The 15942-nt window shown below is 45.4% G+C and overlaps 1 protein-coding gene across 1 annotated transcript in view; it reads right to left on the bottom strand.

Annotated features, from left to right (window-relative positions):
• REXO1 (RNA exonuclease 1 homolog) overlaps nt 1-15942 on the bottom strand; it is a 75349-nt gene that overhangs the window by 17819 nt on the left and 41588 nt on the right. Inside the window, exons 6-11 of the mRNA XM_065422072.1 lie at nt 13928-14065; nt 12769-12892; nt 10989-11102; nt 8778-8915; nt 5454-5567; nt 3669-3742 (exon numbers count right to left, since the gene is read on the bottom strand). Of these exons, the coding sequence (XP_065278144.1) occupies nt 3669-3742; nt 5454-5567; nt 8778-8915; nt 10989-11102; nt 12769-12892; nt 13928-14065 (702 nt within the window). The remainder of the gene's footprint in view (nt 1-3668; nt 3743-5453; nt 5568-8777; nt 8916-10988; nt 11103-12768; nt 12893-13927; nt 14066-15942) is intronic.

The raw sequence follows: 15942 nt of genomic DNA on the forward strand, positions 1-15942 counted from the left end.
GCTTTCCTCCAGCCCTTAGTTTAAAAGCTGCTCTACGACCTTTTTAATTTTACGTGCCAGCAATCTGGTTCCATTTTGGTTTAGGTGGAGCCCATCCTTCCTGTATAGGCTCTCCCTTTCCCAAGTTCCTAATAAATCTAAACCCCTCCTCCCTACTCCATTGTCTCATCCACGCATTGAGACCCTGCAGTTCTGCCTGTCTAAGTGACCCTGTGCGTGGAACTGGAAGCATTTCAGAAAATGCTACCATGGAGGTCCTGGACTTTAATCTCTTATGTAGCAGCCTAAATTTGGCCTCCAGGACCTCTTTCCTATCCTTCCCTATGTCATTGGTACGTACAAGTACCATGACCACCGGCCCCTCCCCAGCACTGCACATAAAGTCTATCTAGATGTCTTGAGAGATCCGCAACCTTTGCCCAAGGCAGGCACGTCACCATGAGGCTCTCCTGGTCATTGCAAACCCAGCTATTTATGATTGAATCCCCCCATAACTATTACCTGTCTCTTCCTAATAACTGGAGTTCCCTGCCCCGGAGAGGTACCCTCAGTGCGAGAGGATACCATGACATCATCTGGAAGGATGATCCCAACTATGGGATCATTTCCCTCTGCTCCAGTTGGATGGTCTCCTTTCCTTTTATCCTCTTCAACAGCACAGAGGCTGTCAGACCAGGGGTGGGACTGTTCTACTGCATCCTGGAAAGTCTCATCTATGTTCTTCCCATTCTCAGTTGGCTTCTGTAATTTACTAAGCTCTGCCTGGCTACCACCCTCAACTCTCCAGCTACATGCCCACAACCAACACGGCTGCCTCAATACCTCATCTCCTCCATACACCAACGCACCTCACTTGTCTCTGGCTCCTCCTTGTCCCATAAGGAAATAAATTACATCTGGCACTAGGTTTGGTGACTGGGTACGGAGAGTTAGAAGTCAAGGTGGCTGCATAGATGAAGAGATCCAAAGGCAGTAGGCTAATCAAAGCAGATGTTTAAAAGGTACCCAATAAAGGCAGAGAGAGTTGCATATTTGCAGAAACAAGTGATTACTGCAAATCAGACATGCCCACAGTGCAGGAAACGGCATGAATGGGAATGAACCATGCTGTGCATCAGTGACTGTACAGCAGCCCCGCGTTGCCAAAATTTCTCCTCAGTATCTGTTTCTTCAAAGCCAACACTATTCCTGTGTACAATAGCTCAACCATTTCCATGCAGTCAATGGCCAGACCTGCCAGCACTGCATCTGTGCACACATATCAGGTTTCTTTTGCTAAGAAATGGGAGGATGCAGATACTTACAAAGCCTGGTCATTGGGTATCAAGTGGGTTTTTCCTCCCTCAACTAGGGCTGCAGTATGACTGGGGTCAGTAAAATAACCTAACAGATATGCTGGGACCACTGATAGCTAATGGCTGTCTGACTGTGTCACTTGGGAGTTTACTGCTCCATGCTCTCTTACCTCCAGTGTTTAGACGGTGAGGAGAACCAGCCCTCAACAGTTACTGTGAAGTACAGCAGTTCCAGATGCACATTTCTAGGAAAGCTAAAGTCATCTGTGCAGCTACAGTCTGCCATCTGCTGTTAGATTTGCTAATTGCAATGCAGCTCAGGGCCTGTGCATCTCAAGTATGTTTGGCAGGAAAAGATGTAGAAATTTCGCTAGGGCGAAGAACAGCCAAATATCCCATTCATAGTGCCTTGGCTACAGCTATTTGTTGTTTACAATGCCTGCCTTCAGGGCTGCTGAGATGAGCTCTCTTCCCTCTCCTTCCAAACACGCACATTCTACTTTCCCTCATCACACGCCTGCTGGGGGATCACGGATACTGGCTCTGCCGTCAAGGGATGCTGTGAAAACTCACCCACTTTGATAGAAAACAGAAAAGAGATGATTGTTGTGTAGCAATAGTACAATAGCAACCAGGAGATGGCGGTTGCAGGAGGATGCCTCAACCCCAGAGAGCCCTGTAGCAAGCTTCATGGAATAAGAGGCTACTAGGGAGATTGAATATTTCTTGAAAGGCTGTGAATTTTTATGGCTTAAGATGGCCTCAGACAGCAGTACAGAAGCCTTCAGGGAAGTCATGTTTCTATAACTTCTTGTCAAGGTCTTCTGACTTAGTTGGATGATTTAGTTGGGGTTGGTCCTGCTTTGAGCAGGGGGTTGGACTAGACAACCTGCTAAGGTCCGTTCCAACCCTGATATTCTGATTCTATGACTTCCCCCCATTGTATTTTTCCTTAGAACACTGTCAGATATAACCGATGATTAAAAAACATTGTCTCTTTTCTACTATGTGAGTAATAATAAATTAGAAAGAGCAAAAGCCTAGTAAATCTAGTCTCTGCCCTGAGGGCCAGGGCAGGATAATTCTGTACAGTACACACCCCTGAAACCTTTTCTGTTTTGCAAAACCTTGAGTTTGACAGCTGCCCTCGTACTTCCTGGCATCAAATATGGCTGCCTTTTGTTTGTTTGTCCTTTGCAAGCGCCAGAGTCAGGTTAACAGGATGTACAGACCTCTCCAGTCATTACTTCATCATTGCTGCTGGGCCAGCCAAGGGCCTCAAAAACAGGGCGGGAGAAAATGAGCTCTATTGCTACAGATTTTTAAAGACATGGGGCATATCAGACATTTTGAAGTTGATTAAATTTGGGGCCCAATATAACTCGATAAGCTCCTTCTGTGTTCCCTCTTGCTTTGTTCTACATCATGTTTCTTTGTCTGGAAAGAAAATATCTAGCAACAAGAAAGTACAGAGACGCCAGTGAAGCAAATGATTGAGAAGCAGCTCAGCAGACCCAAGGGGAGGAGCTGATGGGACAGGGGTGCTCGCTTTAGACAGTCATTCCTTCCCAAGACTGGTCCTATGCCAGGGCTAGGATTCCAGTTATAAGTTGCACATAGAAAGAGAGGCACCTTTTACCAACTAAGCGTTTGGGAGCAACACTCCGCTCCCTGGAGAAAGAGACCAGAGCTCGATTCCTGAGCGGGTTTCTTACCCACTTGGATTTCAGGTGCTAGAATCACTTACAGTTGCTGCGCCCCCAAGCTTTGAGCAGCATTTATGGGTTCCAAAGGGACTCTCCCATCCACTACTTTCCCAGAAGGGGGGGAGCATTGAGCACTGATATGGAGGAGGACAGAACAAGCCAGGGTAATGAAAGTGCCCTGTAGAGGGAAGAAAACCCCATACTCCCCACCCCCAAACCAAGAGTGGCTTTTATAGGCGTGTGAGGAAGGGAAGGCCAAGGGAAAATCTGAGAGAGAGAGACACTAGTTCTGTCTAGACTGCTTTGTGCCACGTAGCTGTTTCCAAGCATCAGTAATAGCAGTGATTGTACTTGTAGCTCGAGTGCACCAACCTTCTCGGCCTCCCTTTTACTATAGCTCTAACATCCCCTAAAGGCAGACCAGATCTTAACTCCTTGAGGGAGTCATGCATGATGGTTTGCCTGGAATCATTCAGTCAAATTCCAGGCAGAAACCCCTCTCTCGCCACATGATTTTTTTAAAGAACATTTCCAACCTTTTAATAACTGAATATGTTGAATATATAATCGCTTTTCCCAAAGAAACCAGTGAGTCTTTTGAAAGCGCACACAAGACAGTAAGCGACAGATCATCAGGGTCATGGAGAGGAAAAAAAGCACAACTTACTTTGGCCACCTGGCATCCTGGTGAACCCACAGCTCCTGAACAGCAGCTGTAGTGTGTTTCCCAGCCCCCCGGCACTGAAATGGCAAGAGACGAGAGTCAGACATCAGAGATAGCAAGGAACCCTGTTAGCTCAAGGGTACATCTACACAGCAGCCAGGAGGTGTAACTCCCGACTTGGGGAGGCAGACACATGCTAGATCTGCTTGAGCTAGCGCCTAAAAAGAAAGGTGTGGCTACAGTGGCACGGGCTGCAGTTCGAGGTAGCCACATGAGTACAACCCCACGCGACTCCCTGGGCACGTGCTTGGATGTCTACCCCGAGGTGCTGCCGTGGCCACGCTGGAGCCGAACTAGAGTGCGCATGTCTACCTGAGCTGGGCATTAGGCCTCCCGGCTGCTGTGAAGACGCGACGCAACGCTTTCAGGATCACTTGCTAAAATTTCTAGAGCAGTTAAAGGAAAAGATTGAGGAGTAAAGTCCCCAAACCTAGAGGGTTCAAGTGTTCCCCTGCCAGCCAGTCCGAACCAAGTTCAGCAGCAGGGTGTCAGAGCGCCAGGTATGCTTTGGAGCTTTGTTGTGGATCTGGTTAGCAAACAGGCTTGCGAAACGGGCATGGATGACAAAGGCTCTGTGTGCAAAGGGATATTTTGAAAGCTACAGCAAAGATTCAAATTAGGAAGGCCTCTCTCTGGGAAAGAATTCAATTGAAAACACTGTGCTCTTTGGGGCAGTGACCACTACCCTGTATTGTTCACATAGCGCCTTATAAACAAGGACCCCGACTGGGGCCTCAGGAAGCTACTGTAATAACAGTAAGACTGATTCAGTAGATACAATTAATCCATCGGGGACCAGCATTATTTCTTAATAGAGCTTATTTTCACCCGTCAGTTCTCCTTCCAACAGTTACTCATTCTAGAGATATAACTATCTCGAGACCTGGCTAGTGCATCCTTCTGCTATACACTGCCCCCCACCTGCCTTCTAGAAAGGAAATTAGCTTAAAGGCAGAATCCCACGCACAATAATGAGCAGCTTGTTGATCGAGCGAGTCAGCTCTGCCCCCACCAGTACGGTACATGCCTTTGCACTGACTCCCAACAGATTAAAATCATTTTTAGAGTTGGCCTGACTATTTTGAAAGCCCACAAGCCATTATCCTAAAAGTTTTTCCTAACGTCTTACCTAAATCTCCCTTGCTGCAATTTAAGCCCACTGGCGGCGGTGAAGGAAAACAATTTATCACCCTCCTCTTTATAACAACCTGTTACATACTTGAAGACTGTTATCAAGTTCCCCCACAAACTCAATTTTTTCAATCTTTCCTCATAGATCATGATTTCTAGACCTTTAATCACTGTTCTTGCTCTCCTCAGGACTTTCTCCAATTTGTCCACATCTTTGCCAAAGTGTGGTGCCCAGAACTGGACCCAGTACTCCAGCTGAGGCCCTATCAGTGCTGAGTAGAGTGGAAGAAGTATTTCTTTAACTTAAATCTTTGCTACAGCTGCAACATTACATTTCATGGATCACACCACCGCCTGCTAACATTGTGTTTTGCCAAGTCCACTCTTTTGTAATGTGTTGCGCCACCAAGTGGCAAAATTACATACTGACAATTTGCAGCTACAGTGCACAACTTTGGTGAAACCCACCGAAAACAAAAAAATGACAAAGCACAAAAACAAATTGGCTTTTGTAGTGATTCAAGTTTAATAACAGGTCAGATGTTAAATGGCAAAGTGCAGCTAATGTTTTGCTGACACCTTCATCAGAGACCTTACCTCGCTGCTTGCGTAGCCTTCCCCAGTGATGGAGACACTCCTCTTTGCGAATGCAGTTTCCAGATGCTGAGACCATGTATTCAGTACCACAGCGGCAGCAAACCCTGCATGAAGCTTTAAAACAAGGGGAGTTAGCTCATTGGAAAGTCTACATTTCAGCCAGTTTAAACAGGGCAATCAGTAAGTTAAACTTGTTCCTATTTCCAATGTCAAAAAGAAACAGGAGAGAGCTTTGCCTAGTGTTTAGAGCAGGGAAGACTGGGAATGAGGATGCTAGAATTCATATGCCCCATCAAAGATGCAGGAGGTGACCTTGTGAAATTCAGTCTCTAGAGCTCAGTTTGCCCATTTATAAAATGGGTATAGTGCCGCTTACGTACCAACTTAGAGATGTTAAGGAGGCTTAATGTTTGTTAATTGCTTTGCACTCTCAGTTCTGGCCTAGTACACAAACAGCCTGTGTATTTTGAGATAGCTATACAACCACAATAACTTAGGAAATACCCTGTACATGGAAATACAGGGTTAGAAACTAGTGTGTGTGTGTGTGTGTGTGTGTGTGTGTGTGTGTGTGTGTGTGTGTGTGTGTGTGTGTGTGTGTATACACACACACACCCCCATGGCTAAGCCAACTTTGCAGCTGAAACGTTAACCGATTTTCCTGAATCTTGCCTGCTGGAATTCTCAACCTTAACGTTGCATTAATGTTTAGGTTTTGCATTTAATTTCCCTGATTTCACAAAAAAAGAAAACATGAAAAATGTCGCTTTAGTACCGTGGCCTGTGTTCAGATGGCCATAAGCATGTATGGGCACTCAAAACCAAAGCGTGTGCCAAACACTCCAAGCCACTTTAGAAACCGCATAGCACAAAGATGGAGAAAGGTAGTAACAGCACATGTGACCATCATGATTCTGAAGTTCCTAAAACTTTATAAATATTGAACCAATTTTCTTCAAACTCAGCTTGCATTCTTCCCTTATTGGAAGCTGTAAAACAAGCCTTGTTTGAATCTTCTAAGTAACAGGCATTTGAAAGCACAAAGTCTCCAATTAGAATATACAGGGAAAAATTAGTATTTCTCCCACCCTGGTCTCATCAGTCAAAAGGGGGTCAAACTTATCAAAAAAAAGTAATCTTGGGCTGAGACTAAGTATTGTAAGTTTCAGCTCAAGAGGAATTTGAAAAAGTTAAACACAACTAAAAAGGGGGTGGAGGAGAGAAAAAGTTTAGAATGGAAACTGGAACACAGTCTTAACTGTTGCATTTCCTACTAAAAATGCTGTAACACTTTTACAGGCATAGGGAAATGCAGCTCCCTCTGGGGTGAAACATGACACTAACAGCACACCACAAACTAACACCAGAATAGAACTTCACAGGGTATTTAGGATAAGCACAACGTGAATTTCACCATTTGGAACTTGGCCCAAATCCCTGGAATATTACTACCCCTGCTCTTTCCAAAAATGTACCATAGGATCGTTAATGACAACAAGTGATAAAACAATCAGTTTTGTGCATCACCTGAAAGGAAGAATGCCCAAAAACAGAGTGCTGGGTGATTTTCTGTTGTGCTTTCTGCATTGTTCACTATTAAAAGACTACAAGGGAGATTCCAAAACCAAAAAGTTGATAGCAGGACCTCTAACCTCAATACAATAATTCCTTGCATTCTAGTCTGAACAATTTTCCCAAAAGCAAAGTATCATTTTAGCTAACAGGTCTGTACAGCCTGCGTGTCCTACTTATCTACTTTATATTTTCACTCAATAGGTTGTAATAACATAATGATGTATGTTTCCAATGGCTTAAGTTACTGACAGCATCAAAACCAAAGCTCCCAATACACCTGCAAGAAGCTGCAGACACACACTAGGTACTATGAACTCTGGACTACGTGAGGGTAGGTGACTGGTCAGCTCAGAAGACAAAGCATTTAACAAATACAGTACCTGACAGCATTAAAGCCAACAAACTTCAATGCAGGATGCAACAGTATTCACAGTACAAAAGTGGATGCAAGGTGTTAAATGGATGAATACTTAACACGCTTTAGCCAGCTATCCCTCCATAACCAAATGACTGACTCCGCTGAACAAGATACCTCAAGTCCCATTTTTGCTCTTATAAATTCTGATAATGCATTTATATTTTTCACTTTGGCCTGACATTTTACTCAATCTATAGGACTCTGGTCTCCTCTTAGTTTAAAAAGAAGAAGTTTAAGTCCTCCGAATGAACACCATTTTTCAGAAAAATCAGATCCACTGCTTATTAAAGGGCCTTTAAAATTATGTGTATTGGCACGCAAGTGTCAGATTTGAAAACTGCACTATTCTAAATCATGCTGCAGTGTTATTGGGGACCCAATCAGGCACCTCCTGCTGTTTATTAAACCACCAAAGCAGTTCATGGGAGCTACAGCTGTTTGAGTCCTAGAGTATGTCTCCCTCAATTCCCTTGGACATGAACTTGGTTTTCAATGCCCACATGGAAACCCCTTAGGCAGCTCCATGAAAGGCTCTTTGTGAAACAATTTTGTCATTTGCCTTCCTCAGGGATGGCCTGCAAGCTCTGGGATATTTTGAATTCCAACCAGAGACGTTCACTATTTCTGGAGTGTGAAGCAGACAGGTAGCTCAGGGGACCTACGGGACGAGAGGAAGGCCAAGTGGGAACTCAATTAAAACGTGCTCCACCCTAATGCTGAGGTCTAGATACTTGTTCCCCAAAACACAGAACCTTTGCTGCCCTCAGGATTGACAAAACACCAGCCAAAGCTGGATGTCAAATCAGACACCGACATATGCTAATCCCTGAGGAGCGAACAATTTTTAAAAAAATTTTAGGTTTATAACCCAGTAGTGCTCTACGACGCAGTGGAGAACAAGTGACTGCAATCCCGGCCATCTCCTCTGAGGACATGTGAGTCAGTGGGCCTAGGAAGGGATACCAAAAGATTCTTGCCGCTGGCAGCAGCTAGAACCACCATACAAGGCATATGAAGCTGTGGTGAGGCCAAAGGGCACACACCCTATAGTGAAAATAGCTCTCGAGGACATGAAGCCTTAGAAACCTCTGGTTCATCAGAACGATAGGGAGTCATTTGCAGCCACCCTCATGTTCAGTCTGAAGGGGCAGCCTGCAGAGACACTGGGTCCCAGCATACGAAGTTCTATCCTGATGAAAGCGAATGACCACATGCTGGGATCTGCAGTGTCCTCAGGCTGCACCTTCGAGGGTGGCTGCAGGCGGCATGGGGCAAACAGGCTGTACATTGGATAAGAAACCTTGCTGACCACAATAGCCAGCGGAGCTTACAGTCAGTCGTTTTCTTCTCTTCCACAGTGAAAACGACAGCACGGCCGGCTTTCTCTGGATGTGGCATTGGGTAACCATTTTCCTTCAACTGCTCTTCCGTCAGGAGATATTCCTTCAGTCTTCTGTACAAAGCAGCTCCTAGGTACCAAAGGAAATGCTGATGTCACAACACTGAAGCAGCAGGAATACTAATCATTTTCTACGCAGCAGTCGTGCTACTCATCACATCTCACATAGAGAGTCCCATTGTCTCAAACCTGCTTCTACATCTTCTATTCAGTATTTAAACAATTCTAAGTCAAGGGAAATAGACTCCAAGGCAACACTGGGCACATACATATATGACCTGATTTGTAGAGTTGTTCAGCAACTAATTTTAGGCACCTATGTCTCAAAATTTTGGCCTAGAACTGTTAAGGCATTCCAAAATGGAATTCCTCTGAAGGGTCAGACTTCAGAACATCTCAGTGGCTAGATTGTACACTTGGGAGCTTGATACATTATTTCATCTTTAAAATGTTTTCACCATGGTTAAGTGTGTCAAGCGACATGCCTTCCACCACAACCCTTGGGAGACTACTCACAGCCATCTAAGATCTTGCTCTCAGGAGTTTTTTCCTTATATTCAGCCTAGGTTTTCTTTTTGTTAATTTCATTCCATTATGCCTAGTTCCATTATGCCTATTCACTCCTTGCACCACACTCAGTAACTCCCCTCTATGCTTTGTGTTTACACCCTTCAAATACTTGAAGACTGGTGTGTTTCCTTTTGATGTTCATAGAATCATAGAAGATTAGGGTTGGAAGAGACCTCAGGAGGTCATCTAGTCCAATCCCCTGCTCAAAGCAAGACCAACACCAACTAAATCATCCCAGCCAGGGCTTTGTCAAGCCAGGCCTTAAAAACGTCTGAGGATGGAGATTCCACCACCTCCCTAGGGAACCCATTCCAGTGCTTCACCACCCTCCTAGTGAAATAGTTTTTCCTAATAGCCAACCTAGACCTCTCCCACTGCAACTTGAGAACATTGCTCCTTGTTCTGTCATCTGCCACCACTGAGAACAGCCTAGCTCCATCCTCTTTAGATCCCCCCTTCAGGTAGTTGAAGGCTGCTATCAAATCCCCCTTCACTCTTCTCTTCTGCAGACTAAACAAGCCCAGTTCCCTCAGCCTCTCCTCATAAGTCATGTGTCCCAGCCCCCTAATCATTTTTGTTGCCCTCTACTGGACTCTCCAATTTGTCCACATCCTTTCTGGAGTGGGGGCCCAAAACTGGACACAATACTCCAGATGTGGCCTCACCAGTGCCGAGTAGAGGGGAATAATCACTTCCCTCGATCTGCTGTCAATGCTCCTACTAATGTAGCCCAATATGCCGTTAGCCTTCTTAGCAAAGAGGACGCTCTGTTGCTTACCTGAGCTACACAGATCCATTTAAGCTTTCCTCATATGTCAATCCCTCCAGCCCCTTAGTAGTTTTTGTGGCTTTTCTCTGATCTCCCCAACAGCCTGTCTACTGCACATCTCTTGGCAACTGAGATGTGCACAACCGATTCGACCCAACAACGATAATGCCGGTGGCACAATCCTTTGCATGCAATTGGACCCTTTAGTACAATGTTAGTAAACCATTTGAAAGAGAGCCCCTACAGAACATATGGAGGCATATTAACACTTAATACAGACAATCTCCCCTTACGGTGATGGACCCAAAATAACCACATGCAAAGCACACCTTCTGGGGTAGGAAGGCAAAAGCAACCCCCAGTGCTGGAAATGGCAAGTCAGTGATATGGAGCATCCAAAAGGCATCTGCAAATCCAAGCACATCAAACGAGTTTTCTGACCACCTGTTGATGTTACATCAAAACCATATGGGCAGGATTAATTAACTCACCTCAAAGGTACGGCCCAGAAGAGGGAGGGCAGCTAGAGTGCACATCAGCCAGAGGTGGACTCCTTTTTCCTCAAGGGCTGGGGGTGGATGCCAAACATGCCACTGGAGTGAATGAGCCTGCAGCTCTTATATAGACTTCAGCACCCAGTATAGGTTTTGCACCATTCGGTAAGTGATAACGTGCAAAGCTTTGACCCGACGAAGAAGTCACATTGCTTCATGGATCAGCAAGATGCCGCCCTTCTCTTTTCCAGCTATGTTATACTCTCACCGCTGACTTGCAAGATATGGAACTAGAGAAAAAGGGACTTACCTGTCAAGTCCTCCGCCCGCAAGTTCCCTGACTGGTTTAGCGTAAAGCTCGTCTTAGCAGCGAGTTTCCCTCCTAGCACAGCTTCGTGGGACACCACCTTCCTGTTACTGGTCTCTGCCGTGAGAGGGGAGAAGAGAAACAGGAACAATAAAGGATCAAATCCGCAGCTGCCACCTTTTGACAGTAGAGTCTTTATTCCAAGGGTTTGGGGCACAACACACAGAGGGAAGCTGGGGTACAGACAGGTTGGGTAGCTGGAAAAAGGATGGTTCGGTTTACTCTCTTGGAATTTCTACTTCAGGAGCTGGAATTTGTTTGATGCTTTCAGGGCTGGCCTGTTCATTGGAATACTCCTATCTGTCACAGGAAAACTGCTGCCTACACTGTCAGCCTACTGTGGTTTTTCCAGGGGCAGCCAGGATATCTGTACAATTTTACAGTATACTCCCGGTAGCCGCCTGCTCGCTGCTCTAGACCATGCAATCCTGTGCGATAGGATAGCACAATCTTGTTTGCATACAGGGGACATTGCAGCCATGCTGCAGGCTTTATTTCAGCCATGGGAACCATGACCTCTTCTGCTGCACAGCATTCCCATTTGGCGGAAACACGCCACGAGTAAAAATGGGCAATGCGGAGAAGAGAACCCACTACAGCAGCTGTGTAGCTAGGAAAACGAGGCTGTTTCCTGGAAAAGCTCCCGAGCAGGGAGGAGAGGAAGAATTCATCTCTGCAGCATTTCTGCCAAAGACACCCCCCACCTCCTTTACTGACAAACGACATCGCCATGGCCCACCAAGAGGGCCAAAGCCACTCCACAGCCTGCAGCTCCACCACCAAGTCCCTGCTGACCAGACTTCCACACTGAGGGCTTGTCTACACTTACCAGGGGATCCACGAGCGGCGATCGATGCATCGGCGGTCGATTTAGCGGGTCTAGTGAAGACCCGCTAAATCAATAACAGATCGCTGTCCCGTCGACTCCTGTACTCCACCGGATCGAGAAGAGTAGGGGGAGTCGACGGGAGACATTGCGTAGTGTGGACCCCGCGGTAAGTAGATCTAAGCTACGTTGATTTGAGTTCGCTATTCACGTAGCTTAGATCGAATTTCCCCTGTAGTGTAGACAAGGCCTGAATCTTTCACCCTTCTTAAAAAAGAACCTCACCGCCTGGGAATATGTGCAACACATTAGATAATGGTTCACAGGTGCTTTTTACTAATCATTAACTGGCAGCTCTCCAAAAGGACAGCCTCCCAAAGTTCAGCCTGGCTGACTAATGGCTGTGAAAGTAATGGGGGGGAGTGAAGGAAGGGGGCTGAGATCAGAAATTTTTTTCACAAGAACAGCACAAATTGATTGTTTAATGTACCCTCTCGAGAGCCAATAATGAAATGTCTTAACCCTCTTCTTTTCTCTCTTGAAGCTTAATGCGTGTAACAGATTTCTGTGGTGATGGACGAGTCTCTCACTTTGAAGGCACCATGTGAAAGTTACTCCATTAGCAGGATTTTTCATTTTAAAGAACTTGTGCTAAAAAAAACAACCCCATCCTCGTGGCATTATCTCCATTTAGGTATAGACAGCCAACAAAGCATTGCAGGATTTTCCTCTTGAGGAGATCTATTAAAGTTTGCAAGGCTATAAAGCTAACTCGAGTTGCTTGCCTTTCAAGCCTAATGCATCTGAGAAATGGCTCTGTCTTTTCAATGTGTTTCACTCTGCTGCCTCTAATCCCATCATGGTTTTGGATCTGAAAATCCACAGTGCAGTACGTACTGTTTACACAAGGCGGGGAATTGGGCACTAGACTTCTTAGCTTCTTTAACGTATTCACTGCCACATTCAGGTAGATGTTCCGGCTGGTACTGCGTTCATAAGCCACCTTCTCCTCCGATAGAGCCTGCAAATAATGTAGTTTGTTACCACCTGCTCCTTTAGCGCGTTCGATTTTAGTTGTGTGAGAGAGCGTGAGTCTTCTTGAACACAGTACCCTCAAAGTGATTGTCCATACAACTGGCACCAACAAAGGGTTTCAGAAGCAATGTGCCAAGATACAAGGCAAGAGACACTAGTTCAGAAACTGTCTTGGGTCCTCCTACTTGTGGGGTAACAGTGTTAACAGCAAGTCACGGAGGGGATGCATTTGAACTCTAGCTAGATTCACAGCGTAGCCCTGGACACTGTCTTAGTAAAAATTGCTCACTGGTCCTCCTGCAGCTGCATGAAAGCACAGAGGTATGAAGCAGGCAAAAAGGGAGGTTATCCAGAATGGCAGAGAAGAACCCATTCACCCTCAGAACCACGCCCTGGTTGCAATAGGAACATTTCCTACTGGGAGTGGGAAAGGGGAGATGCCACAAGAAAAATCCTCAGAGTTGGTTTTGCACCAGACACGCGTGGCGTGTTATTTTGAATTTACCCAACTGACCTCAGTGGTTAGGGTGTCTCAAAGTAAAGCACATGATTTTCTCAACTCTGCCTCAGGAAATGCTAATGATATGTTAGCAAGTCACTGTGAGGCTCCTTAAAATCAAGGCACCGAGACTCAATAGTGAGGGAACATGAACTATGAGCTTTACAGATCATGTCTGCACCATATGCATAGCTGTACAGACGGACAATCTCCAGAAGGCCTTTACCAGCATGCTTTGGGTTCAGGATAAAACTTGGGAAGGATTTTCTAGAGTCTGACTCTGGAAGAGATTTCCCTGGGACCATGCATGGATCTCCCAGCAGGGAGCAAGGTGAAATTCCACTGGAATTGTAATCTTTGCCATTTTTCTAAGGATCACATGCGTTTTTAACCTACTTCACTCCTGAATAAGTAGCATTGGCTGCAGCACAGCTAGAAAACAAACCCCAAAATGATCATGACAAACAGAAAAAAAATCCCCCACTCCAAACTTCATACTTAAAAGCGAATGCCAACACAGACCTTGTCAAACGCTTCCTGTGAGGAAGAGCAGAACTTCAGGCACTCGTCAATGAAGAGATTGAGGTACCTTTGGCGAATGTTGGTTGGGACTTTGGCACCAAACTCAGTGGGAATAACGGGCCTCTTTAAACTAGCGCTCTAAAGAGAAAAAGAAAGGAATAAAAGGTTGTGCAGGGCTTGAGAAACAAATTGCTTTGGGTATCTCATGTTTCCCAGGTGTTATTAATAGTGCTGTGACTTCCTTTCTGAAAACCTTCTCAAACCCCGATACAATGTGTGTCATTTGCAGTCGCAAAAATAACACTTGCAACTGCTCTGGTCCCCCACAGTATTTTTATTATAAAGAGGTATTGAGATTTTTATAGTGTTTTGTTACAGCCAAGTGGAATCGGGCCTTAAGATTCCACAAGGCAGCCAAGTAGCCTCAGTGGCGTTAGACACAAAGCTAGTATGTCTACATAGAAAAGCTTCCCAGACCATTAAAATTGTAGCACTTACATTAAAAGAGTCAAGGTTAGTGTGGTGACAAAGCATCACACTTCGTATCGGAGACATGACTGTATGAAACCAAACATAAAACCAATGGTCTGTGGTGCACATTTCCGATACTCCACCTGCAAAGAAGGGAAAATGGGAGGCTGGCAACACGCTAAGGGGCTGAATTCAGATAATTTGGCAACCTAACTGAATTCCCATACTCGCAAGTTGGGGTTCTCGTAAGTTTAATTACGCCATTGAATTTCCTGTCTTTGTACATTTTTGTGCGTGCCAACTACAAAGTGCTTGTAAGGACTTTTACCCTTAAGTAACTGATGTGCACTTTCTATGCCCTAACGATTTTTGTCTTGGAATACTGACTAAAAATACTCTGTATTTGACTAGGGTACACCCAACCACTGCCGTTTTCCTAAAAAGGTCTGTCTGCACTGCAATCAGAGGTGTGACTGAAGCACAGGCAGACACACCCAAGCCAGTTTTGAGCTAGTTATCTTGAACAACAGTAGCGGAGAAGCGACAGCAGCATGAGCAGAGGCACAGCCTGACTGCCTGGGTACAACCCTGCCCAGGCTCCTGCGAGCAGCTAGTCTGTGCCGCCACGGCTTCCCTGCTATTGTTGTTCGAGTATGCTTGGGTATGCCTATATGTGCTGCAATCACACCTCATGACTGCCGTGTAGACATACTCTAAATGCCAGCTTACATCACAAGTGACATGCAAACTGTATGCCCACATCACAAAGCCACCCAACATAAACCCAGGAACATAACAGCCCACGTGCTGCAAGTTAAGACCGAGGTGCACCAGGAAAGACTGGGGGGTGAAAGGGACCTGCAGCAACAATTGCTCCAATGAGGATGAAAGTTTGTTTTATGTCGTGCCATTGACCCTGTCTTGACAGGCAGAAAGGGTGCTTCTGTCAGTCATATTTGTTCAATGAAGTTAACTTAACACCACTGAAAATCACTCGTACTGCTAGTTAAGTGACAGCCTTATCTACATAGGAAAGTTTTTCCAACATAACCTAAGGTGTAACTTTCAACAGATGTAGTTATACCAGTATAACTTCCTGTGTGGACACTCATTCAACGTGCCTTTTTCCAATTTAGTTTAGGTCACTTGGGAAGGAGTCTGAGGGTATGTCTACACAGCACTGTGACATGGGCAGTGTGGTCATGCTTTATCACCGGGGGAAAGCTCTCCCGGCAATAAAAAATAACCACCCTGAACAAGCAGCTCCCGGCGATAAAGTGCTGTCTATACTGGCACTTTTCAGTGCTAAAACTTTTGTTGCTCAGGGGGATGTTTTTTCACACCCCTGAATGTCTAAAATTTTATCACTGAAAGTGGGCAGTGTAGACAACACAGCCTGAGCTAAACTGAAAAAAGCCACTCTTATTCTGGAATAAGAGTGTCCACAAAGAGGGATATACTGGTATAACTAGACCAGTTTAAATTCACGCCTTATGTAAAACTAAAAATCACCAAAGCTTTTCTGTGTAGACCTCACTCAAGTG

Source organism: Emys orbicularis, chromosome 24 (genome assembly GCF_028017835.1).
Source record: "Emys orbicularis isolate rEmyOrb1 chromosome 24, rEmyOrb1.hap1, whole genome shotgun sequence".
Lineage (NCBI taxonomy): Eukaryota > Metazoa > Chordata > Testudines > Emydidae > Emys > Emys orbicularis.